Here is a 26952-nt window from a genome sequence, read left to right as displayed (position 1 = left end):
CTACAAACATTTGGTCTCAAAATGTGCTCACTAGGCCTATCACGAACGCATTTTGAATTGCAGAAGAAAAATACAGATGATAAATGATAATATTGAAACTACTTTATGACAGTGACACAAAAAAAAAAAAAAAAAAAACTATTATAATTGGTAACGACAGCTGCATTAAATAAATAGAAGAATAAAACGCTTCAGTATATAGTTTGTATCTATAATGAGTCATGGAAATTATTAACTCAATCTTCAACAGCTCAAATCTTATACGGCCAAAAAATATAACCAAACATCACAAGAGCAAAGAAAAAGTACACCAAAAGAATATAGTTCTGTCCATCATGTACTGAAGTCAACATTATCATGACAGGCCTATATTTCCCACAACATCAGACACAAATTAGTTTTTTATGGTATAACCTTCATCTTTACTTGACTAAACCAGACCCTGAACAAGACCAAACCAGGTCTTCTAGGTCAAAAGACACGTTCACTCTTGTTCTGGTTGAGTTCTAAGCCCAGTCTAGTCAAACCCTGTTCAAATCCTGGTTAAATCCTGGTCCGGTCCAGGTTTAATCCCAGTTTTGACTTGGAGTTCATGCATCTGTGAACAAACCAGGAACATGCACCTCTACCACATTTTGAGAACCACAAAAAAAGGATAATGGGGGATTTATATACAGACAAATGCAACGTAAACACTTACATTAGTGCTATTTGACAGTATATAATCATTCCAAAGCTTATATTGGATAAAGAGTAATAAATATGGTAATGTAACTGTGTAGATTGTGCATGTTTTATGATCCATGGTGCACCAGGTGGTACTCAAATAGCACCTTTAGGGGAAAAAGCCACATAATCTGAGGAATAATTTAATAATTAAATTGAGGGATAATCATTTGGTTCAGTCAATGTTTTGCAGGAAACATTTAATTTCTCATTTGGGTAATTATATAATGTAATCTATCGGTGGAAAATTAATCCCACAAATTAATTAGCATCAGCTGTGTGGTAATGCTCTTATCTGAATATACTCTGAATATATAGCCTGTGTGAAACAACAGGATCGTTTCAGCCTAATTCTTTATTGAATTATTACTGCGGCAAACCCAAACCTCTTAGCATGATTACTCAATGGGATCTTAGAAGTATTGGATTTGTTTATGAAGAAAAGGAGAGATTTTTTGTTTCTGTTTTATTAAGTCATGGTGAGTGCATTGTGAGTACCTAATGGAGGTGATTTAGACCTGGTTTAGTCCTGGGTTAGACCTGGTTTAGTATTGTGTTAGCATTGTTCTGGTTTGGTTCTTCATTGGCTTTGGTTTAGCCCTGGTTTTCTCCATGGTTAGACTTGGTTTAGTTCAGAGTTTTGCCTGGTTTTGACCTGGTTTGGCACTGTCCTAGTTTGTGTCCTTGGTTATCTTAGGTTTAGACCTGGTTTAGTTTTAGGGTAAACCTGAGTTAGACCTGTCCTTTAGTGTTGGTTTAGTCCTTGTTTCATCCTTGGTTCACTGGTTTATTTCCAAATTAGACCTGGTTTAGTGCTTGTTTAGTCCAGAGTTAGCATTAGTTCACTCCTGGTTTAGACCTTGGTTATCTTTTTTAATCATTGTTTAGTCCTTGGGTACCTGGTTTAGTCCTGGTTTAGTCCTAGTTTAGTCCTTGTTTCATCTTTGGTTCACTTTGGTTTAGTTCTGAGTTAGACCTGATTTAGTCTTTGTTTAGTCCAGGGTCCTGGTTTAGACCTTGGTTTGTTTGCTTTGTTTTAGACTTTGTTTAGTCCTTGGGAAGACATTGGTTAGACCTGGTTTAATCCTGGTTTAAGCCTCGTTTCATAATTGGATCACTTTGGCTTAGTTCTGAGTTAGACCTGGTTTGTCCAGGGTTAGCATTAGTTCAGTCCTGGTTTAAACCTTGGTTAGCTTTGTTTTAGTCCTTGTTTAGTTCTTAGGTAGACCTAGTTTAGTACTTGTTTAGTCCTTGTTTCACTTAATTTTAGTTCTGAGCTAGACCTGAGTTAGACCTGGTTTAGCTTAGGTTTAGACCTGGTTTAGTCTCAGGGTAGACCTGGGTTAGACCTGGTTTAGTACTTGTTTAGTCCAGGGTTAGCATTAGTTCAGTCCTGGTTTAGACCTTGGTTAGCTTTGTTTTAAGACCTTGTTTAGTCCTTGGTTAGACCTGGTTTAGACCTGGTTTAGTCCTCCTTGTTTTATCCTTGGTTCACTTTGGTTTAGTTCTGAGTTAGACCTTATTTAGTCCTTGGGTGGACCTGGGTTAGACCTGGTTTAGTCCTGGTTTAGTCCTGGTTTAGCACTAGTTAAGTCCTGGTTTAGACCTTGGTTAGCCTTTAGACCTTGTTTAGTCCTTGGGTGGACCTGGGTTAGACCTGGTTTAGTCCTGGTTTAGACCTTGGTTAGTTTTGGTGGCTTTGGCCTTGAGTTAACTTTGGTTTACTCTTTGGTCTGACCCGGTTTAGAACAGCCCTGGTGTTAATAAAGATTCAAATATAAATATGAGTCTGCACATTCAGCTTGTGTCCGTAGTGTCTCTCCCCCTCCTCACCTTGGGGTAGGGGTAGTGCTTGCCCCTGGGGTAGGTGGTCCCGGTGAAGCGAGGTAGGACCATGTTTGGGACCAGACTGTCGTTCAGAACCAGGAAGGCCAGTCTCTCTCCATCAGGCGACCACCAGTGAGCCACGTGTGTCTCCAAGATCTCCTCTGCACACACACAAACACACACACACACAAATAGACGCACAAATACACACACACGCACAGAGCAGAATGCTGTTGTTTATTGTTTATTTATAGCATCCCCATCAGAGCAGACAGGCCTTGTTCCTGGGGTCCAATTAAGTCAGAAAGGCTTTCAAAACAAAAAGTTGTATTTTATTTTATTAAAAAAAACAAGGAGCAGAGTTGGTAGTAGCTCATATATATCTTAAAACTAGACAACATATACGTCAAATAAACCACAACTGTGTAGCAGTAGTGGAACGTAACAAAGTACAAGTAGTAAAGTACTGTAGTTAAGTAGAATTTTCAGGTATATGTGGCTGTATTTTATCTAAATTTTACAGTGCATACTTTTTACTTTTACTTCACTACATTTGAGACTGTGTACTATCTGTACTTTCTACTCCACTACATTTTTGAACAAGACTGAAATGTAAAAAGTACTTTTCATATGATTTGAGGGGTTATTTTTACCGTATTCGTGGAAACATCCTGACTACAGTTTTCGAGTTCAAGCTTCGACTTTGAGCAAAACAAAAATAAACGCACAAAATTCATGAGAAAAATCACAAAAATTGATTTATATTGCTGCTGTTGACCAAAATCTGTATAATTTTTAATCAGTATCACTACATTTACACTTTGACAAATGAACAACACTATGAAATACTTTTACTATTTACTCTTAAAGCACATTTTTATATGGATACTTAAGTAAAAGTGAAAAAAGTGAAAAAATCGACTTAAGTAAAAGTATTTAAGTAGGAAATTGAGTTGATGTTGCTGCTCTGACTTGAACAGTTAATGTGTCAAACTCACATAGTAATAAAAATAACACAATGATCATAACGTACCTTCGTAGAGCCAGTCTGCGATGCCGTTGAAGATGACTCCCTCTTTGCCCGAAGACGTCAGCCTCAGCGAGTTACTCTTCACGTCAGACTGGTAGTAAATATTATTCTCGAATATGTACATCTGGAAACACAGGCAGACACACACACGCACACTTTGGATTGATTTTGTGGCTATATATATTTACGTGCATTCCTTGTTTGATTTGTCTCTTTCTCAGAGCTGAGGGAAAAGATAGAAAACAGGTGTATGACGTCATTTGACTTTCTTTAAATTGAGGGCGTGTGGATAGAAATCGAGGGAGCAGTGACAAAAAGTGAGAGGTGAAAATGTCAATCTCTCTACAAGTCATGCCAAAATCAGTAGCGTAGCCTCTATCTCACCAGACAAACGCGCAAAAGTGGATCGATCCTCTACTGTAGTCCCTCGTTTTACACATCACGTAATTTCATATCATTTTGTATCCCGTTTTAACATGAAACTATCACGTAATTTTGTGAAACCATCATGTGATTTTGAGATACTGCTGATGTTTGTGTAGTTCAGATTGGGCAGTTGTGCGCTGATATGACATTGCACAGATCGTCAAATTACAAAATCTGCGATAAAAACCTCAACCTTTCTAGATCTGTGATCGTCTGTTCAAGTGGAAGGTCAACTACGTAATCTCTGTAACCTGGCAACACTAGACGAGGTTTTTTTGTGCTATAAAAACCTGTAATTTAATAAATGCGTGATACATAAGTTTAATGTCACACTGTAGGACAGAGGCGTCAAACTCATTTTCACCGAGGGCCACATCAGCAAAATGGCCGCCATCAAGAGCCAGATGTGACTGCGGCAGGATAAATGTCACTGAATCTAAACAAATGTCATGTAAAATAAATGTAACTACTTTTAAACTTGTCATATTTGCAACTTGAATAACTAATAAATACAGAAAAAGTTATTTAACATGTCCGTGTAACTGTGTATTTCCTGATAAACTGACATTTTTAAAAGTGTGTATCTGGTCAGAACTTTCAGCACTGATTCAAAAACAGCCTTTTAATTATTGGACAATTTGTTGTTTTTCTTGAAGGCTGACTTTTTCATACTTAGCTCTGTGTTTGGTGTCAAAATGTCGACTCATTACACAAAAAACATACAGATTTTCTCCTTAAAGCACAAACTTGTATTCACCTTTAGCGTCTTTTTTGAAACTGCCCTCCACGCCGACAATTTTCCTCTTCCTGAACAATTTGGGATGATTATTAGCAAATAATCTCATTAGTTTATCGTCATTGTACACATTAAAGCAGTATAGACTTATTTTAAAATGACAGTCAAGCCTTAATTTACCGTCTCGCGGGCCACATAAAATGACATGGCGGGCCGCATTTGGCCCCCGGGCCTTGAGTTTGACACGTGCTGTATGACATTCTAAACAACATTCTAAACATTTCCACGCATATGGCAGAACAGAAAAGTTACATAGTGCAGCTTTGATTAAATCAGTGAGTTAGTTACACAGTGAATACATCTCACTTCCAAATGCTCTGACCAACTCACCAATATGTATTTTTTTGGTTTATTTTTAAGACAGCGGAAGAAAACTGAGCTCTATGGACCATGTGATGCAGAGTGTAGTGCGTCTGTCACGATAAAACATTTTGATGTGCGATATTTTGATGAAAAAGTCTGTGTAATCCCTCAGTCGTCCAGGTCTGATCCACAGCAAAAGACGAAATTTAAATCTGTCAACTGGACAAATCGTTGTAGGAGTTGATGAAAAAAATATAGATGATAAACCATAATATTGAAACAAATTTATGCCACTGACACAATAACCCAAGAGCAGATTTAAACCACAAAAATATTCTAAAAAAAATCATGAGCTGCAATTAATAAACAGCACATTTAAACACTTAGTTTGCATCAGTAATGAGTCATACAAGTTATTAATTTAATATTTTACAGTTTACATCTAATCATATAAACAAAAAATTCCCTGTACTGCAAATATTGTCCCCCAAAAATATCGTTCCATCTGTCGTATCTTGAACGATATAGTAATCCTCATGACAGTCCTAGAGTCTAACTATTGTAGATATGACTGTATGTTAAGTTTGTTTAAGTATAAAATGAATCCAGTGGGAGTTGTGCGGTGTTAGCTGACTGTCACTAAAACACTTTAAACATGTATTATCAGGTTATTTAAACTCAAACTGTGTGTAACTGAATCACGGTTGTAAACACAGACGTTTAGTAAAGTGAGTCTGCTCATTTGTTGTAATGTAATAGTCCATTGGAGACGGATGATATGAGGCTGAATGTTTCTGAGGAGAAGCACACTACAAGAAATACACTAGAAATGAACTGTAAACTAAAGATGCACCGTGTACATTTTCTGATGTAGCTCCCAGCACTTGTTTGTCTCCATGGAGATGTTATTTTCTGGAATATGTCACAATATCATATTCAAACTTTAGGGCGTATATTTCTCTACAGGTACAGTGTGTACACAGAAAATGATTTTTCTTCTGGGAGTGGCGTCGCCTCTCCATAGATCTGTAACTCCATGGAGATACTTGGGTTTAATGCCATACAGTGGAACTACTCAGCAAAGGCATAAGATCTCAATGGAGACAGGCAATGGACTTACACAGTGCCTCTTTAAGTCATTTATCTACAGTTTTTTTTTATCTTTATCATTATCTTTCATGGCTTTATTAATTTCTCTTTGTTATTTGGGCTGACTGGACCTGATGAGTGTAAAAACTAATAATTATCTCTTTACATTATGAGAAAAATGATGTCACACATGAGGACATTCGTTCTATGTTTGAATCTATTTGACAGAACAAAATTAAATCATATTTGAATAATGATTTGCAAAAACTATTTATTATTTATAAAAACAAAATGAGAAACAATGTGTCTCATTTGAAGAGCTGCAGACACGTACAGACATGAGCCTTTAACAAAGTCGATGTGGAATCTAAACTGTGTGTTATCCTCTTCTGTCGCTTTAAATGACACTTTGACTCATATGTGACACCAGGACCTTGGAGGTGAAGTTATAATGTCGTTTCCTCTTCACAAACAGACCTGGAGTTGTGTTTTGTTTCATTCACACAAGTTTAACATAAACTGTGTCTGCATATTTACGCTTCATTCTTCTCTCAGATGGAAAACACTCTGTTCCACCTCGTGATGTCATCATGTGGTTATACAGGAGATTTGCAGACGTAAACAGAATAATACTGCAGAGTTACTCAAACAAGACTGAAACAAAACACAACTCTAGGTCTGTTTTTGAGGAGGGAACAACATTATAACTTGACTTAAAGCTCGAGAGTCTATTTAGTGTAATATAGGACCTTATAGTAATAGAAGTATACAGAAAATGAAAAGAAGTAATAGTAATAGCGGCTGTAATAGCAGTTTTGAGTGGCAGCTGTATCAGTAGTATTTGTATTTGTAGTAGTAATAGTATTAGTATTGGGTGTAGTAACTGTAAACAACATTTCATTTGAACAATTCCTGCACTTCTTCCGTACAAATACATGTTTTCTTTCTGTATAACCTCTTGGTAAAGGAGGCCACTTATACTACAATGACGTTCCTTTGCAGTAACTCTACTTCAACTTCCTCCTCTGCAAAGCTGTGACATAATTTTGCAGACATTTTGAGCCGGCTCTTCATGCAGAGAGCCCGGTGGTGAAATAAAAAAAGTCTAATTCGACTGGCTGTGCGACGTCCATTTGGGGTTAGAGCCACAGATTTGATTAAAACAGAAGAATATTGTGATTTATGAAAGTGCTTTGGGGAATAAGAGCTCCCTTTATCATCTGGATCTGTGTAAGTGCTCTGGACATTTGTCTCCTCCAAGGTGAAGCGGTCTGCGGCGTTTTTAAAGTTATTACAGTAAAAAGAGCGTCTATGTGATCTGCGTTCAGTTCAGCGAGGCTATGGGAGATACTGTTGTTTTTGTGATGCATAACAACTGAAACGCAAAGAGGTTCCCCCACATTTTTTTTCATAATGGTGCACTATGGAACGTTTCTGGTGGGGGGGGGATCAATTACCAGCTTGTCTCATGAAAATTGTATTGATTTGGTAAAAATGTTCCACAGTATAGCGTTATATAGTTTTCTATCTTCAAGGACACAAGCAGCTGACAAGTTACAGGTCAGATCTGTGGAGAGATGTGAGGTGGAAATGTAAGTATATTCATGTTGTGTCTTTAAATGCATTTGATCTGTGTCAGACCCAGACCAGACTTTTGACTTTTGACTTTTGTCTCCATCCCACAGGAAACTCACTGTTGTTCTACCTGTCGAAGTGGAAAAGTTAATTATCATATGGATGAAATAAACGTAACTCTGCTTTGAAATGTATGTGGCATTGTCATTTTGGTATAAAATAGCTCAAACTGAAGACTGGGGGACTGGACTGGACTCAACTGAGACTGGGGGACACGCTGAAAGTCTGTCTGTCCCGTCTGTATCTGCTGTAACAAACAATAAACCTTTTTTCTGTATTTCAAAACTCACCGAGCTTCACAAATGGATTACTTTTCATCTAGAACTGTCATTTTTCTACAACAGACGGCTGTGACAAAGTGGACCTTTGTCCCTTTAATATCACAATAATTTAGTTTATTCACGCATTTCTTCATTTTCAATAATTTTTCAATATACAACTAAAGAACTATCCTGAGGCGCGGTCAGAGGAACTGTGAAATACACCTGAGTCATGATTAATGAATTAAACAAGAGAGAAATGTGAGAAAATGTGAATGCCTGTGTGAGAAAAGTGTGTGGTGAAGGGTTTTACAACTAAAAACAAATAGAATAAATGTAAAAAATAAAGCTGATACTACACGGATTTTGCCTGTTGTGGATTATTTTTAGAACGTGACCCCCGCGATAAACGAGGGACCACTGTATTTTTAATCAGTTCAGTTTAATACATCTATCTGCTCTTACCTGACTCTCCACATGGTCCAGACACAGAGGGGGCGTGGCCTGTGTCGGCCATTTTTAAAGCCTTGGGTGTGGTCGTGGGCTGGACCATGTGGAGGGAGAACTGAGTTAAGTTCTTTTGTCTTTTTGTTTCAATGTCTTTGTGTATTTTGTAATGTTTAAGTGTTTATAGTTTTGTTTTAAACACTTTTTGAGTTAAAGTGATTCAGGTCCTCATAAGTCCACAGTGTAGTATGAGATCCTGCTAAAGTTGTACCTGCTGCACCTGAAGTAAATGGTGTTTACCTGGGGGCGGAGCTTCTGGTTTGAGAGGGAATAAAAGCAGGACAAGTCTGGTTTTCAGGAGAACATCAGTGTAGCCGAGTACATGTGGGGTCTTTCCTCAGTTTCTTAAGTTCTGTTGCTTTTTGCTTAAGTTGAGCAGTTGTTTTTTGTAAATATGTATTATTTTTTTTGCCATGCCTTCCCACGGTGATTGACTAATGCAGGGGTACTCAAACATGACTGAAACAAAGCACAACTCCAGGTTTGTTTTTGAGGAGGTAACAACATTATAACATGGCTAAAAGTTCACAGGAATCAGTTGTGCATAATATAGGACTTTTAAAACTACTACCACTTATCTAAATAACATTTTCCAACTATTTCTAGCCGTTCTCTCCATTTTTCTGTTAATCATCGCTGCTGTTTGTGTGTCATCCCAACCACTCACATCTTTGTAATCATGACTCACGTTTATTCTGATCTGTGGGCCTTCATCGTTCACTTTTACCTCATTTTTCACCCTCCTCTTCTTCACAAACGCCTTGTTTTTGTACCATGGATACTGTCTGTCCAGCTTTTATATCTATAATGACTTCTGCGTGTTCAAACTAACTACACTTTAGCCTTTTTCTGTCACAAACATGGCAAAGTGTCCGGAGCAGATAAACAAAAGTGCGTGAGGTGACATCATTTGCATCTAATTAACAGTCCTCAGCTGGATGACGGTTTATGAAGAGGGAAAGTGAGATAAAAGTCCAATTAGTCAACAAAAAAAAAAAATGAAAATGAGTTGAAACCAGTGTGTCACATGGTTGGTGATATCGTCTAGATGTTTGGTATAAATAGGAGATAAATTATGTCAAAGGCGCCTGTTCCTCTTCTTTAACTCCCGCCTCAAACCTTTTATTTTCTCTGGCTCAGATCTGGACCTGACTATCTTCAAAGGCGTGGTTAGTATCTTTGAGATGGAGATGTTCGACTCTTTCACTTTTCGGTCTATCTTTGTAGGAACTACTTGAGCTCTGTCTTGTAGAGCACGGCTAAGTATGAGTTTGTCCTGCAGTGGCTGGTGTGAATCAAACAGCAGGTAGTGGTCAGATCTTGGATTTAGATTTTAGTCCATATGTCGTCCACATATCGATACCAAGGTGTAGGTGGAGCCTGGAAGTGAGACCACTGCATTCTGTTTAAATAGTTCCATGTATAAGTTAGCCATAATAGGAAATAACCATGGCACAGCTGTGGATTTGCCTATAGAAGTTTCCTCTGAACTGGAAATATGTGGTATTTTAACACATTTCCAGCAGTTTGCAGATTTGGTCAGGTGACAGTTTAGTTCTCTCTTTTAGCTTAGTATTCTGGAGTAGTTCCTGCAAACATAGAGGGAAAAGTGAAAGAGGAACACTCTCTCGTTGTGGATTCAATAGACTCCAGAGAGCTAAAAACAGGACAACAGGGAATCTGAACCTAGAAGGAAAGTTGTAACTATTCCTAACACAGCTGGTGTGTCTTTGTGGTTTTCAGACAGCATGAAATTCCGGTCTATTTCAAACTTACAAAGACTTTCAGACAGAAACTGGTTCACCCTAAGGACAAAACCCAGAGACACAAACAAAGCAATGTCTCCATCCAGTGTAGTGAAGAGTGCAGTGAAGAGTGCAGTGAGAGTTACACTGGAGAAACAAAAAAGCCCCTCCATAAGAGAATGAACCAACACCGTCACAAGAGCAGCTCAGGACCACAGTCTGCAGTTCATCTACATCTCAAAGACACTGACCACTCCTTTGAAGATAGTGAGGGTCAGATCTGAGCCAGAGAAAAATAGTTTGAGAGTGAAAGAAGCATTTTTTTTTTTTTTTTTTTTTTTTTTTTTTTAGGAAAGACTATGTTTGAACAGGAACAGGAGACTTAGACATCATATATCACCTATTTATAACTCCATCCTTAGACCTATATCAAAACGAAGAAAACATTAGGGCTAGCCATTATGCTAACAGGTGTGAGAGCTCCTGTTAAGGGCCTGGATCAATCAGACACAGTTCACACTTGTGTATAATTCAATAGAGCTGGACTACATACAGAAACTGCAAATAATAGTGTGTTGTAATAAAATCTAAATTGGAGATTTAGAGATTTTTCAGCATTTCACTAATTATTATTCTAGCAGCAACTTTGTACTGTTAATATACATATACATGTTTAGTCAACTTGTCAAGAAAAGTATAGTTTTTGCAGATTTTTTACATACAACATTATTAACAATACTTTTACTTCTTTTGGTTAGTTTCAGTATAACTACCTTTAACATAGCAAAAGAAAAAAATAAGTTTGGGCAGCTGGATAAAAGCTTTAGAGTTAAGACGCTCGTCCAAGCCTCTTCTTCAGTTCTGGTCAGATACTGTTGGACACTGCCTTATATCTGTCTGAAGGAGCTAACACAGAAACACCAGTTTGTGTGTTAGCTAGGTCTAAAGCTAACAAACAGAAAAGTGCCTAGATGAGCTCTAAAATACTTGTTCAGTTGGAAAAATCAAATAGTTCTTTTGCTATGGATCATACCTGGACGACTGAAGGATTACACACATTTACATTAAAAGTAGCAGTATTTCTTGGCTACTCTGGTCCTGGACAATGTAGTTACTCGTGTGCAACTGAAATTCATTAAGACAAGGGAGATACATATAAATACACAAAACAAAAATGTATAAATGAAAGCTCTCACCAGTTGTTGTCCTTGCACTCCCCAGGCCGCGTACTGCAGCACAGAGTTCCCCACCTCCGGAGGGTCCAGGGCCCAAACCTCCCTGAAAACAACAAAACACCCTTCTGCATACGTGTCTAAAAATGTGAAGGACGACAAACATAACTAAAGGTATGATTTCTGAGAAGAAGACTAGGAAAGGAAACGGGATTCAAAGCTGAAATAGACACTTTGCAGCTTTAATAAGAGATGCATTTGTACACTGACCTTGTGTGGATGTTGTAGATACTGTACGATGCCATGTAGGAGTGACGATAAACCTAAAACAGAAAGACAGACGGAAAGAGAAATTAGTTGAAGTTGTACCATGATATTTTTGCCTCTTAAAGATCAAATCACTTTGCTTTTTATTGCATTTTTTTTTTTTTATTTAAGGAGAAAAATGTCAATAAATGATCTTAATATATGATCAGGCCACATAAACACATCGCCACTGACCCACAAATTGGTGTATGAATATGTGTGTGAATGAGTGAGCGGTTCCATGATTTAAAGATTGTTGAGTGACTTTAAAGTGGAAAAAAACACTATATAAAAACGTGGCCGTTTTCCGTTTATTGGAAAGTGAAAATACATTTGTAGCCACAGTTGTCCTGAGGAAAAGTGTCCAAAACATGCTTGTCCCTCTGACCTCTCCAGCCGCTCTGGACTCACCTCATCCAGGACTCACATAAACAACAACCTGTGTTAAGGTGCATCATGTTTATTTACACCGCCTGCTTGTCTCCATAGAGTCATTTTTTTGCCTGGAATGTTCAATAATATGACATTACATTTATCCCTCACTATATCACAGTTCACCTTTCTCGGTTTCACTGGCTCGCAGATTTTTTTTTTTTTCAATTTTGCATTCTTTTTTTTTTTTTTTACAGTGTATTGCATTGTGTCGTGCGTCCTGATTGGCTGTTGGACTGTAGACCATTGTGTTGTGCGTCCTGATTGGCTGTTGGACTGTAGACCATTGTGTTGTGCGTCCTGATTGGCTGTAGACCATTGTCCATCAGTCTCCTCCGTGCTGTGTCTCCTGTCCAGTACAGAATGTGTTCAGACAAATTTACATAAACGTTGGATCTCAGTGTGACTCTGAAGTGCTGTATGTTTGCAAGTTTTTTTCCCCGACAAAACCCATGATGTCGATGAAACATTCTGCACCGACAAAGACGCCTGCGCCCGCGCCCAAAAGGCAGAGGAAGATGCTAACTATCTCAGAGGAAGGAAGGAAGTTACGCGGCTGTAGGGGGCGCCATTACGGAATAAATGAGTCTTTGGTTCGTCACATAAAGAAGGAGGAAAATAACACGAGGACGACAGCAGTAATAAGTTTGAACAAGGAGCAAAAATGGGTGTAACTGCAACAAGACCATCGTGTGGAGGGAGTCTGCTTTAGCTTTGAGGATCAGTGACTGCAGGAAAAAGAACATTACTCTGGAAAGCAACATCATCCATGCAAAAACTAAAACGCTTTATGAAACCTTTGCTGACAGAGATGACGTTCATGACGGCGAGGAGCAGAATGATGTGGAGCCCGGGCCATCGGCGAGTCCTATTCACGCAGCACAAAGCTCATTTAATTTAATTTAAATGGCTGGTTTGACAAATTTTAGAAACGCTTTGGACTCAGAGGTGTTTCTCTGCACAGGGAAAGAGACACTACAGTGGAGCAGCACCAGGACAAAGAGGCGGGGTCAGAGGAAGTGTGAAATACTACTCATTTTTTATGTGTCCAACTTTGTAGGTTGATCATTAAAATTACATTTGTTACAGTATTTCTAAAAGTCATTTCTATTTACAGTACAGTATAGTATTTGGTTTCATTCTATAATACTGTGCTTATTTTTTTTTATCTACGAAGGTTTGAACTTTGAGAGAGTTTAAACAAGAGAGAAATGTGAGAAAATGTTAATGCCTGTGTGAGAAAAGTGTATAAAGTGTGTGGTGAGGGGTTTTACAGACAAAAAAAAACAACGAGGGAATAAACGAGGGAACACTGTACACTTAATTGTTGGATCCCACACTAAAGAGCCACAAAGTTCACTGTTAAATCAATTCAGTTCAATCATTGGACTTACACTTATCACAGAAAAACATCAGAATCTGTGGATATTTTGAATCCGACAGATTGTTGTAACACTGTCAGAAGAAAATGATGACTTAAGTATCAGAGACAGTGAGGAGTTAGCCAGTTTGACACAGTGAAGAAGAGAGGGAGTGAATGATAGAAGAGGGCGAAAGAGAGAGAGAGTGGGAGGGGCAGAGAGAGGGCGCTGGTTGTTTGCAGTGATAGTATCTCAGCTCATTTGCATCGTTGACAGCGACGGGCCCAGACAGTTTAATACCATCTGAAAAAAGCATCAGGCCCAGGACAATAAAACCCAAAGGAAAAGTGGGCTCCTCCCGCCCTCCTCTCCTCCCTCCTCTCCTCCTTCCTCTCCTCTTCTGTCTTCTTTCTCCTCCCTCTCATCTCTCTTTCTCCTTTCCCTTCCCCCTTTTCCCTCCTCTCTCTCAACCCCTCCTCTGCCCTCTTCTCTCCCCTCTCCTCTTTCCCTCTCTGTCCTCCTCTCTCATCCTCTTCTTCAACACCCTCCTCTTCCCTCACTCTCATCTCTCCTTCCTCTGTCCTCTTCTTGCCCCTAACCCTCCTCCCCCCCTCCTCTTCCCTCCTCTAGCCTCCACTCCCCGCTTCTCTATCGCCCCATCCTCTGCCCTCTTCTCTCCTCACTCACCTCCTCTACTGTCCTTCTCCTTTCTCCCCTCTTATCCTCTCCCCTCTTCCTCCTCTCCTCCTTTCCTCTTCTCCTGTCCCCTCCCTCCCCTCATCTCACCTCTTCTCCCCTCCTCTTCCCTCTCTCTCTCCTCCTCTCCTCATTTCCTTTCCTCTCCTCTCTTCCCCTTTCCTCTCCTCTCCTCCTCTCCTCTCATCTCTCCCCTCTCCTCTTTTCCTCTCCTCCTCTCTCCTCTCTCTCCGCTCCTCCTCTCTCTCCTCCTCTCTCCCCTTCTCCTCCTCTCCTCCTCTTTTTCCTTTCCTCTCCTCTCCTTTCCTCCTCCTGTCCTCTCTCTCCCCCTCTCCTCTCCCTCCCTCTCTCCTCCTCTCTCTTCTCTCTTTCCGCTCCTCCTCTCCGCTCCACCTCTCCTCTCCTCCCCCCCTCCTCCTTCTCTCCTCCTCTCCGCTCCACCTCTCCTCCTCTCATCCTCCTCATCCTTCTCCTCCTCCTCTTTTCCTCTCCTCCTCATCCTAATCCTCCTCTCCCCTCCTCCTCCTCTCCTCCTCATCCTCCTCTCCTCTCTCCTCCTCCTCTCTCTCCTCTCCTCCTCCTCTCCTCTCTCCGCTCCTCCTCTCTCCTCTCCTCCTCCTCTCTTTCCGCTCCTCCTCTCCTCCTCCTCCTCTCCTCTCTCCTCCTCTTTTCCCCTCCTCATCCTCCTTTCCTCCTCTCCTCTCTCCTCCTCTTTTCCCCTCCTCATCCTCCTTTCCTCCTCATCCTCCTCTCTCCTCCTCTCCTCTCTCCTCCTCTTTTCCTCTCCTCCTCTCTCTCCTCCTCCTCCTTTCCTCCTCTCTCTCCTCCTCCACTCCTCCTCTCCTCCTCTCCTCCTCTTCCTGACATGATAATAGATGGCTGTGTGACACCACAAACACATTAGCATCTTGAGTAGAGACGTTTATAGAGGAGATATGACAGGGAGGACATCAGGGGACATGGGGCTGTTATTGTTTTGATGAGGTTGACGTTGATAATGACCCAGGTGGCAGAGTGCTGGTCGTATAACGAGAAGACGGCTGGTTCGAATCCCACTGTGACAAAAGGGCTCATATTTACACTGGATCTATGTTCTAATGTTTCCTCATCACAGACCTGGAGTTGTGTTTTGTTTCATTCACACATGTTTAACACACAAATCCTGCATATTTAGGCATAGGAGTTCTTGTCTCAAACTCAAAACACTCCACCTTCCACCTTGTGATGTCATCATGTGGTGATACAGGAAGTGCCCCACTGTGTTTTTAAACTCCACACACCTTCACTAGAATCATTTGGATGATTTCAGACCTGGAATTGCCAAATTCTACTAAACTAAAGGAAAAATGTAGATGTTGACTTGAAAACTACCACTTTTGATCTTTGAAGATAATCAAACTAAAGGATTACTAAAATAAAATAAATTATGTCTCTCTCTGTAGCAGTTAATTTGGCCAAGGTGACCTGTAGCTTGGTTGCTAATGAGTGTCAACAGAAAAGGAGGGGCGTTTGCTGGTCCTGAGTGCAGTGTAAAAGCAAAGCATTCTGGGATTTGTAGTATTAGTGGTGCACGGGCCAAATATAATTACACTGCGGGAGGTTGACATATGCTGCTTAAAGCTTATTTAATTTTTAAGTGGGCAGACATGGGGGGGAAGTTCTGTCCAAATACAATTCTGGATAAGCTAATGGGAAGGAAACACAGTTATAACATGGCCCCCTTTAATACAGACAGGGCGGGTAAAGTGTGTTGCCCAAGGACACAGTGGCAGTCACTAGTAACCAGAAAGATCTCTCTGAATTGTTTATATATTTTTCTTTTTTATTTCACTTCATGCAATATCCAATTTCCACAGGGTTACACTGGGATAACGCCCTTGTCCGATACCGTGTCAAACGCTGAGTTGTATGACCTGAGAATATATGTCGACATAAACATGATGGATGAGCAGACCAGCGTCCACAGTCCCCGCTCACGCCCACACACCAAACTGGACCCAAAATTTATCTTACACCTGAGAACCACGAGACAAATATTGATTTAGAGGCACAAGTAGCATTTTGTGATCCACCGGAGACTAGCGCTGCAGACGGCTACAACGCAACGCAAATATCAAGGCTTAAATCTGCCGCGTTTACATTAGAACCTTTCGGGACTCTTTTCAAACGCGGGTGGTGGAATACGATACGGATTTACCTAATGTAACCTACAAGGATGTAAAATATGGAGCCATTTTGAAAGGTAACAGAAAAGAACTGCTCTATAATTCTTGTTTATTACAGGCCAAACTGGACATTTATAGATGTAAATTCTTAAATGTAAAGCCCTTGTTCCAAATTTATCTAAACACATTTTCAATTTTGACATATTAACTCTAAACACGCTGTTGAAATTAATTATGTATAAGACTTCTTTGCATTTTATTTATTTATTTTATTTATTTATCTGTATAAAAAAATAAAAAATAAATAAAAAAAAACATGAAATTTAGAATTATTAACATTGTTGAATAATGTATTTAATGTTGCAAGTATTGATTTAAAATAAAGAAAAAATAAATAAAATAAATATAATTAATAAATTAAAAAAATTTAAAATCTGCTGCATTTTAAAAGCAGGTATTTTCATTTTTTTATTTTTATTTATTTATTTATTTTTTTTTTAAATTCATAGCGCTTTTCCACCTTCAAGGCTCAAAGCATCAAGGAAGCACTCACACATTTATACACCAGTGCACACAGACACTGGGAACAAGGTGGGTTAAGTGTCTTGCCCAAGGACACAACAACAGCATTCATTTGTGGAGCTGGAATGGCACCGCCAACCTTCACATAAGTGGACAAAACACTCCGCCAACTGGGCCACTGTCGCCCTATTTTCTAGTATAGTATCACTGTCCTGAGCTAGCGTGACCGCGCGGTTAGCTAAAAGGCTCTTAAGTAGAAGCTCTAACGCAGCCACTTGTGACAACTCAGGGATAAAATATGTTCAAGAGCACTTCTCCGCTTCAATGGACAGAGCGAAAAACACGTGAGCAACAGACTACACTGGATATTACTTACTATTACTTAAGCGCAGAAGTGGGTAAAGTAGACAAAAATGTACTCAAGTAAGAGAAAATAAAGTTTCTCAAATAGAAGTACAAAGTAGTGGTTCAAGTAAGACAGAAATGTGTGGGCCCGGGGCAAAAAGGTTTGGGCTTTACAAAAATGTTGTAACTCTCATAATGCATAGTGGTCAATACTGTGGAATAGCGTGGAACTGCAGAATGGCCCTTATGTAATTCTCAATGAAAATGAAACAGTATTGACAGTCAGACTCACCCCAATCCTCCCTAAGCACTTTGTATTGTATAATTCAAAATGGCCCCCACCCTGACCTGACAGCACAGCCCCAGCCCCTCTGTCCCGGCGTGAGCTCGCTCCTCTCTCTAGCGCGGCCTGTAGCATTAGCAGACCTGTACACACCTGGAGGAGGGATTAGCTACAGGCAGCGCTCACTCCTCTGCGCTGTGTTAGACGATTTCACAAAAGGCTTTATTTTAACCTGCTCCTCGGGCCAGACACAGCAGGGAGGCCCAGTGTCAGCTCTCAAGTTTAGTACTGATGCTCGCAACAAGTCTGGAGCTAAGCATTCAGTGAAGAAAAAAAAACCAAACTAAATAAATAGACTGAAATAGATTGGTGGCTCAGGTGGTGAAGCGTTTGCCCTATAACAGACAGCTGAGGAGTTTGAATTCAGTTTTAACCAGATCATACACATGATTTTCATCCATGGCCAATGTAAAGAAATGACACAATCGCTTTGAAACTGTGTGTAATTTTGCACCAATTAACAGCTAACAGCTAATTTTGTTATGAGTGGCTATTGTCACTGTAGCAACAAACTCGCTCCAGGTTTGCTCATCAATCTAAAACATGAATAATAAACAAAATCCTCCAGCTGAGGTAGTCCTGACCAAGACTAGCTAACATTGAACGATGGGTCAAATGCAGGGGACAAATTTTCCCACAGAGATCAAAAAAAGTAAAAAAAGTACACCTTAAACTTGACCTTTGTTACTTTTCTGGTAGGTGATTGTGCAAATGGTCAGTGGTCACATTTTTATACAGAACTTTTTCACCAAGGCAGTCACTTCACACACTGGGGACAAGGTGGGTTAAGTGTCTTGCCCAAGGACACAACAACAGCATCGTCTGTGGGTCAGTGAATCTGGCCACTCAACCCCTCAATGATGTTTACATGGAAAGCAGGATTTGAACCACCAACCTTCAGGTCCAAACTACCATCTGAGCTTCTGTTGGTCCTGAAAATCTAATTGCTGTGTTTGGAATGTTCCGCAATTTTATTATTTATTATTATTAGGCACAAGCCGAGGACAACGTCTCCGCGAGGGACTAATTAAAATCTCGTCTGGAGCACAGAAAATGGCAAAAATCAAGCAGTAAATAAGTCGGGATATGTCATTAACCAGAATCAAAAATTAGAAATAAATGATCTCTAATTCTGAGCAAAGACCCTGAGAAAAAATAATGAAAGATGACTCAGTAGCGCCACCTCAAAGTTTGATTTTCATGGGCTATTAAATAATTCTCAGTGTGCCGTTTTAAAGGTGCACTATGTAACTTTTCAGGTTGAGGGTTAGCTAGAAGTTTATCTCCATGCCGATGTTATTGTTTTCCCTTCAATCTGCCACTATATGATATTAACTTATCTCTTTTGTATTTATTCAATTACAGGTGTTTTTGTTGCTGAAATATACTATGAAAAACATGCATTGTGACTGTGAGCAGGGTCACCTCTCCACAGATCTGGCCTGTAACACAGCCTGCTGGCATCACCTGCTTGTTAATAAGTTAAGTTAATATGGCACAACACTGGGTGAACTCTACAAAATGTTTAGCCCTAAATTGTAAAGTAATCCTGTGAGGAACTGAAAAATATGCATCTAATACATCAACACATTTAACTTCACAGCCATTACTTCAAAAGCAACGAGACGACCAAAGCACATTCAAAACAAAGATATCATGTGTGATCAAATACTTGAATAACTCAAAGTGGACATAATCTGATGCTCATATTTTTATTTGCATTTTAAACACTGCAGGAGGTCTTTGGGTGTCAGGTGGTCCTCTCTGTGTTCTCCTGTGTGGTCCTCTCTTTGTTCTCCTGTGTGGTCCTCTCTGCGTTCTCCCGTGTGGTCCTCTCTATGTTCTCCTGTGTGGTCCTCTCTTTGTTCTCCTGTGTGGTCCTCTCTGCGTTCTCCCGTGTGGTCCTCTCTGCGTTCTCCCGTGTGGTCCTCTCTGCGTTCTCCCGTGTGGTCCTCTCTGCGTTCTCCCGTGTGGTCCTCTCTATGTTCTCCTGTGTGGTCCTCTCTATGTTCTCCTGTGTGGTCCTCTCTATGTTCTCCTGTGTGGTCCTCTCTGTGTTCTCCTGTGTGGTTTAACGTCTCCGGTTCTTCTTCCCCTTCTTCTTGCTGTTGGCTTCCGCATAGACCTCGTCGTCTGAATGTTTATCAACGGCCTCAAATTTAAAATCGTCCTGTCTCTTTTTTTCCCCTCTGGTTTTGGTTTGGATTCGGTCACTTTGGATTTCGGTTCTTTACAGTTGAGTTTTGGCAGGGGCTGAGCAGAGGTTTTTGAGTCTTGTTGCTTTTGTTCGTTGACTTCAGCCTTTGTTGTGTCCTTTTTAGCCTTTCTATTATTGACTGCAACGTCTTTTTTTTCTTTTCTGGTCATTTTCTTTGACTTCTTGCTGCTGGTGACATTTGTAATGGTTTGCACCTCGTCTGGCTGGGATGGCTCGCTGATGTTGGTCAGACTAACCTCTTCACCGTTCGACGTTAGATGATTTTTTTGCCTTGGCCTTGTCCATCTCTGCATCATCAGGCTCTGGTAAACTAAATTCTATCTTATTAGTTTCCTGGATTTCATTGACTGTGGCCTCTTCTGCTTTGTTCATGATAGAGGCATCTTCTTGGTCACCATGGGGCACTGCCAGGTTGGAGGAGTCCATAATTCCAGGTGTTACTGAGCTATCTTCAGTCTTATTTTCAGTCACATCAGCCTCTTTTGCTGCATCAATGGGCTCTGATGAACACATTTCTGTCTCCTGACCGCTGACCGTGACTGCCCTCTCCTTTTCTAGTTTCCAGAGAGATGTTCCAGGAGGCCTCTATGTTCCTCCTCAAACTCCTACTGCATTTCATCACCTGCTTGTTTTGCTTCAGTGGTTTTATTGAACTCAATTTGAAGGTTCTCAGATTTAAGTTTCCAGACATTGCTTTGGTCCAGTAGGCTCGTTCACTCTGTCTCCCACTGCTGTTGCTTCTCTTTGCTGTTGTGGATCTCCTGAGCAGTTTTTTCCTTTCTTGGTTCTTGTGGGCCTGCAGCTCCTGAGTGACTTTCTTGTACTCAGTTTGGAGGTTCTCAAACTTTTGTATCCAGTCCTCTCCTGTCTGCAGGTGGCCTCGAGATTTGTCCTCCCACTGCTCCTCCCTGGCCTTAAAGAGTGATTTTAGGTGCTCGATCACTGGCTCCAATCTACCGACCATTTTTAAACATGTTGAAGTATAAATGGGTCTGAGAAGACTGTCTCTTCTGAGTGAATTATTCTGGAGCGAGGATCTGTGTGTGTCGTCTGTTGACTGGTTCAATGTGGAGTGAGACCTTCCCTTACCGACCTTGGACATTTTATTTGTGTGATGCTTTAAAGGAAAGCTTGGAACACAGACCCATAGAAACAGGAATGGCGAATGTTACCAGAGGTTACAAGGTGCATTCCACACCAACTGGGTCAAATTTGTTTTCTATGTAAATTGGATTATTTATGGAATATTTCCTGATAAAGTTTTTGAATGTTGGTGGCAAATCCTCATATCTAAAGGCATTAGTGCTCTGTAGAGAGAGGAGGGGTCTGTATGACTGGGTTTGGTCAATGAAATCTGGTAACCCTGCTTTTTTTCCAAAAAGTTATTAAATAGGCTTAAGCCGAGGACAATGTTTCACTGAGGGACTAATTAAAACCATGTCCAGAGCCTGGAAAATGGCCAAAAAAAAAGTAGTAAACAAGACCAGACATGGCAGAAACTGCTATCAGAAATTTGAACTTGATAGGCTCTAATTTTGAGCACCACCTCAAACTTTGGTTTTCATGGGGCCAATTAGAGCCTGACCCTGAAAAAAATCAATGTAAAAATCTGAAACTCGCCACATGTGACAACACGCGTAACATTAGATTATGGCTCTGCCCTAAACCACACAGGAAGTCGGCCATATTGGATCAATCCCAGGAATGACAAAAGCAGTTTTCATATCAAATACTTGACCAAAAATTTATCAAAGTACCAAAAACCCCCATGCCCCTGTGTATCCGAAGTTATTTACATGTTTTATAAAATGTCTAATGTCCCGCAAAACAGTGGCCAGTTTGAAGAGTATGAAAACGTTCACTTTTCTGATGCAAAGGCAAAATGAGTCAGACCCAATGGAAGAGTTGTGCTTATTGACACCTTGAGCCTAGTAATGTACAATTTATTGGGCTATGATTTAAAATAGCTCCTCAGCGCCCCCTTGAAAATTTGAATGAGGTCAAAAATATTACTTTGTCCTAGACCTTTGAAATTTTTTTCTCAGAATATGTAGAACAAAAAAACCCAAGGAGGACATATGTCTATCTCCAACCCTGTAAGTGTGACAATGTCAGAAAATGTCTCACTGGAATAAAAGTAGTAAAAACATATGGACGCTGATATTGGGGAGAGTAGTAGTAGTAGCAGTAGTAGTAGTATAGATATAGATAGTAGTAGTAGTACTTATTATTTGTATTACTCAAAAATACCTCGAAAAAACTGATCTTTAACAGGTGGAGGCTACTGCTCATCTAATTTCATATTGCAGAACATTCTAGGCACAGTAATAACTTCATGTGCTCCAAAATATCTTCTACTACTCATGACTAAAATGACTTCTAGTAGCGATGTATTTTAATAGATTCTTTTTTCAAACAAACTAAACCCTGGGAATCTATTAAAATGAAATGACTGTTACATAAGCCCTGGCTCTGCTCACACTGGTGCTCCATCTGCAGTCATTTGTACTCCGACAAAAAAACATGAATAACTCGAGGACTAAACAACACATCGCTGTTCTACACATCGAGAACAAAACCAAGAACTGGCACGACACAAAATTGGCCCCAAAAGCTGCTGACGGAGCTCGGTGTCACCCAAAGCCTCGGTGACACAGAAGAGCGAGGGTCTGTGGACGGGAACGGGCTCTGGAGGTTTGGACGGAGAGTCTGGTTTTATACGACTTTTTTAGAGCAAAGACAATGAACGCACCACATCAATAACACACTTAAAGTCAATGAGAGACTTTAAGAGGGACAGAAGAGACGGAGGGAGACAGAAATAAAGAGAGAGGCAAGGTGGTGTCAAAGAAGAAGGATTCATAAATGTTTTCAGTATTATATCATTGGCCACAGATCCCACAACCCACAGAATAAATGGGTCATAATGAAATATATGACCACTGTGTGCAGGTTTGTCCCACTATGAGCATTTTTGGACAGGCTTGATGAATTTACACATATAATTGTTTGGAAAAAATGTCTGCTTTCAAAAGTATTTCCTGGTTATTCCTTAGAAATGGTTTGAATTTGAATAATCATATTTATACTGCCACATATGACCTTAATACTAATACAATCATTTTTAAACAAACAAAAATATATAGCTTTCAGTTCTTTGTCCAAAATGATTCTACTCTATATCAAAACTCGTACTTATTAATCCAGCTTCCCTTTTGTTTTCTTTTAACAGTTTTGACAGTTTTAACCTCATGAGACCTGGCGTCCTCATCTGTGGACAACACATTTTGGGTTGCTTAGGCCACAGTGCAATTTTTTTTAGAAGAACAGCAACAAGAACATGTTCAATTTTGAATAAGAGTTTAGAATATTTATTTATTTATTTTTAATTTATTTTTATTTTATTCTTTAATTTAATTTATTATTTTTATTTTTAGTTTTATTGTATTTTAATTATTAATTAATTAATGTATTTATTTATTGTTTTATTTTTAATTAATTCATTTTTTTATTTATTTTTATTTTATTTTATTGTATTTATTATTTTTTTTAAAGGCATATGTCTTCCTGCACCTGTCAGCAGCACAAATGAGACACATTGTTCCAAGAGGCACATGATCTGTTTTAGAGAAGAACTCAGCCTGAATATGCAGGGTTTGTGTGTTGAATATGTGAATGAAACAAAACACAACTCCAGGTGTGTTTGTGATGAGGAAACAACATAAGAACATGGGTAAGAAAATACAGTAATAATGGCCCTTTAAACATTTTAATATATGTTTGATGAATTGAAAGCATTTTCAAAACAAGGCACATGATGATCTAAATATATTATGTGTTGGCAGTTAAAACCCCATAGAAGGGACATTTCAAACCTACAAATACTTTAAGACAGAAACTGGCTCACCCAAAGGACAAAACCCAGAGACAGACAAAGTAATATAGTCTACTCCATTCAGTGTAAGAGGATGTACCAACGCCGAGAGAGAGCAGCTCAGGACCACAGTCTGCTGTTCATCTACACCTCACAGACACTAACCACTCCTTTGAAGAGAGTGAAGTTCAGATCTGAGCCAGAGAAAAGAAATGGTTTGAGAGGAGAGTTAAAGAAACTATTTTTGTTAGGAAAGACAATCCTTCCTTAAACAAGAATGGGGACCTGAGACTTAATCTCTCACAGATCTACAACTCAGACCCAAAACAAACGAAAGAAAAAAGAGAACAACAGAGTGAGCCAGGATGCCAATAGGTGTGAAGGCCCCTTTAAAGCTGAATGAATATGCTAAGTATGACTCAGGCACAGTGCACAGTGCAGTTTAACAGACCGAGCCTACAGCAGAAACTGTAAATAAAAGCTGTTTACAGTTTTAGTGTCGTTAGCTCCTCCTTCAGACAGATATGAGGCAGTGTCCAGCAGCAATCTGACCAGAACTGAAGAAGCGGCTTGAATGAGCAGCCAAACGTCTTCACTCCAACAACTTTTTTGTCCAGTTGACAGATTTTACTTTTGTCTTTTACTATGGATCAGACCTGGACGACTGAGGATTACACAGACAAACCCCATAGAAGAGAAAAACCTCAAAACGAACCAGGGTTTGAAAACTCACACTTCTCCATGAACAAGACAAAGCTTCTGATTCTAGGCCTATAATTCCCTCCTCCTCCTCCTCTTCCACTCCTCCTCTTCCTCCAAATCCTTCACCTCCTCCCCCTCTCGCTCCTCCCCCTCATCCTCCTCTTTCTCCCTCTCTTCCTCCACCCCCTCCTCCTCTTTCTCCTCCTCTCCCTCTTCCTCCTCCCCCTCTCTCTCTTCTCCTCCTCCTCCTCCTCCTCCTCTCTCTTTAGGTGCTGAGTATGACAGAGGCACATTTTGGAGATGCTGCTGAACAGTCCAAAGGGAGACTGAGGCCTCCTCTTCCTCCTCCTCCCCCTCCTCCCCCTCTCTCTCTTCTCCTCCTCCTCCTCCCCCTCCTCCTCCTCCTCTCTCTTTAGGTGCTGAGTATGACAGAGGCACATTTTGGAGATGCTGCTGAACAGTCCAAAGGGAGACTGGGGCCTCCTCCTCCTCTCCCTCCTCTCCCTCCTCTCCCTCCCCCTCCTCCTCCTCCTCCTCCCCCTCCTCCTCCTCCTCCTCCTCCTCCTCCTCCTCCTCTCTCTTTAGGTGCTGAGTATGACAGAGGCACATTTTGGAGATGCTGCTGAACAGTCCAAAGGGAGACTGAGGCCTCCTCTTCCTCCTCCTCCTCCTCCTCCCCCTCCTCCCCCTCTCTCTCTTCTCCTCCTCCCCCTCCTCCTCCCTCTCTCTCTCTCTTCTCCTCCTCCTCCTCCTCTTCCCCCTCCTCCTCCTCCTCCTCCTCCTCTCTCTTTAGGTGCTGAGTATGACAGAGGCACATTTTGGAGATGCTGCTGAACAGTCCAAAGGGAGACTGAGGCCTCCTCTTCCTCCTCCCCCTCCTCCTCCTCCTCCCTCTCTCTCTCTCTTCTCCTCCTCCTCCTCCTCCTCTCTCTTTAGGTGCTGAGTATGACAGAGGCACATTTTGGAGATGCTGCTGAACAGTCCAAAGGGAGACTGGGGCTCTCATCAGTATTCCTTCTGTGATTCTCTGTCTGTCTCGGAGCCTCTGGGAAATGCTGAAATAACTGTAAAAACTTGTGCGGAAGGAAAAGTTGGGTTTGCCGCTAACTTTAAATCGAGGTCAAAAAATGTATATAGATATGCAGATTTTGCGCTCTCATTGGACACGTGTAATTAGATCAAAAGGACTGGACCAGTGTAAATGTAATAAAATAAAACATGTACAGCTGAAACCTGAAGTTTACAGACACTATAGAAAAAGACACATATCCTTTTTTTTTTTTTTTTTTTTTTTTTCTCACTTCTAACATGAAATCAGACTAAACTTTTCCTGTTTTAGGTCAATTATGATCAACAAAATTATTTCTATTTTCTAAACGCCACAATAATGAGAGAAGGATTTTTTTCCCCATTACTTTCTTCAAACATATAGTTCATTAGTACTTTGGTTCTATTGCCTTTAAAATGTAAGACTTGAGTCAAAACTGTGGCTTTTTATATAGTAAATGTAAACTTTTGGATTCAACCGTATATTTCAAAGCATTTTTATTGTCTGTGAACAGAAAGGAACATCGTTATGAATTATTTGGATGATTTTAAGATTCAAATTTGGGTGTAAAAGCAGCTTTATATTTAGATCACAATGTTACTTTTACGGTTTTGAAAATGCTACACAGTTGTCCCCCACTATATCATGGTTCACCTTTTGCGGTCTGAGTGTTTAAATTTCGCCTATTGCGGCTTATTTTTAGAACGTGACCCCCACGATAAACCAAGGACCACTGTATTGTTGTATTGTGTTGTATGTATTAACACACTTTATACATTTCAGTCTTGTATTTGACGCTCTGAGTGTCTCCTCCCTTTACTCCCTGCACTAAATCACTCCCCCTTCAGAGCACAATCACAGCACAATCAGCGTGCACCCTGCTAATGAAACTACTGCACATTGCATCAGATTTGTGAAGTTATATTGTATTATTTTGTATCACGCTTTTGAATATTTATGAAGAATTGATTACCCAAACATACATGGAGGACATCTAAGACCTGTTTGGGCATGTTTTTGATGAGGGAACAATGCTATAACGTGGTAGAAAGCTTCAAAAAGTCGATTTTGCATAATTTCTCTTTAAAGGAGGAGGTATTTATTTAAAGCTAGCCACCTTAAGTAGTTCGTAGGTCTCAGAAACCCTTTGGCACATTGTTAATATTCTCTGAACTCCTTGTGTCAGACAGCGACTATTTGGATTTATGTTTTTGAATATTCCTCATGCTCTAACATATTGTAAATATTATCTGAAAGAGGGATATTGTTCCATTTTAGAATCTATACTTCTCATGTAGTTTAGCTTTTATTAGAAAAATCAATCTGGAAATATCACAGTGACTTGGAGTTCTAACAATAAAAGGTACAGTCTATTCCTTGCACTTTTTTTACAGAAAAAAAAAAAAAAAAATCTAATCAATACA

General features: G+C 40.1%; 1 protein-coding gene across 1 annotated transcript in view; it reads right to left on the bottom strand.

The window, feature by feature from the left end:
* Positions 1-26952, bottom strand: part of LOC117389521 (inactive dipeptidyl peptidase 10-like) — a 364225-nt gene that overhangs the window by 44860 nt on the left and 292413 nt on the right. The window contains exons 6-9 of the mRNA XM_033987204.2: positions 11787-11839; positions 11541-11622; positions 3587-3707; positions 2560-2714 (exon numbers count right to left, since the gene is read on the bottom strand). Of these exons, the coding sequence (XP_033843095.1) occupies positions 2560-2714; positions 3587-3707; positions 11541-11622; positions 11787-11839 (411 nt within the window). The remainder of the gene's footprint in view (positions 1-2559; positions 2715-3586; positions 3708-11540; positions 11623-11786; positions 11840-26952) is intronic.

The sequence above is a fragment of the Periophthalmus magnuspinnatus genome, chromosome 21 (assembly GCF_009829125.3).
Source record: "Periophthalmus magnuspinnatus isolate fPerMag1 chromosome 21, fPerMag1.2.pri, whole genome shotgun sequence".
NCBI classification, from domain to species: domain Eukaryota; kingdom Metazoa; phylum Chordata; class Actinopteri; order Gobiiformes; family Gobiidae; genus Periophthalmus; species Periophthalmus magnuspinnatus.
This window is presented reverse-complemented; position numbering and strand designations above follow the sequence as displayed.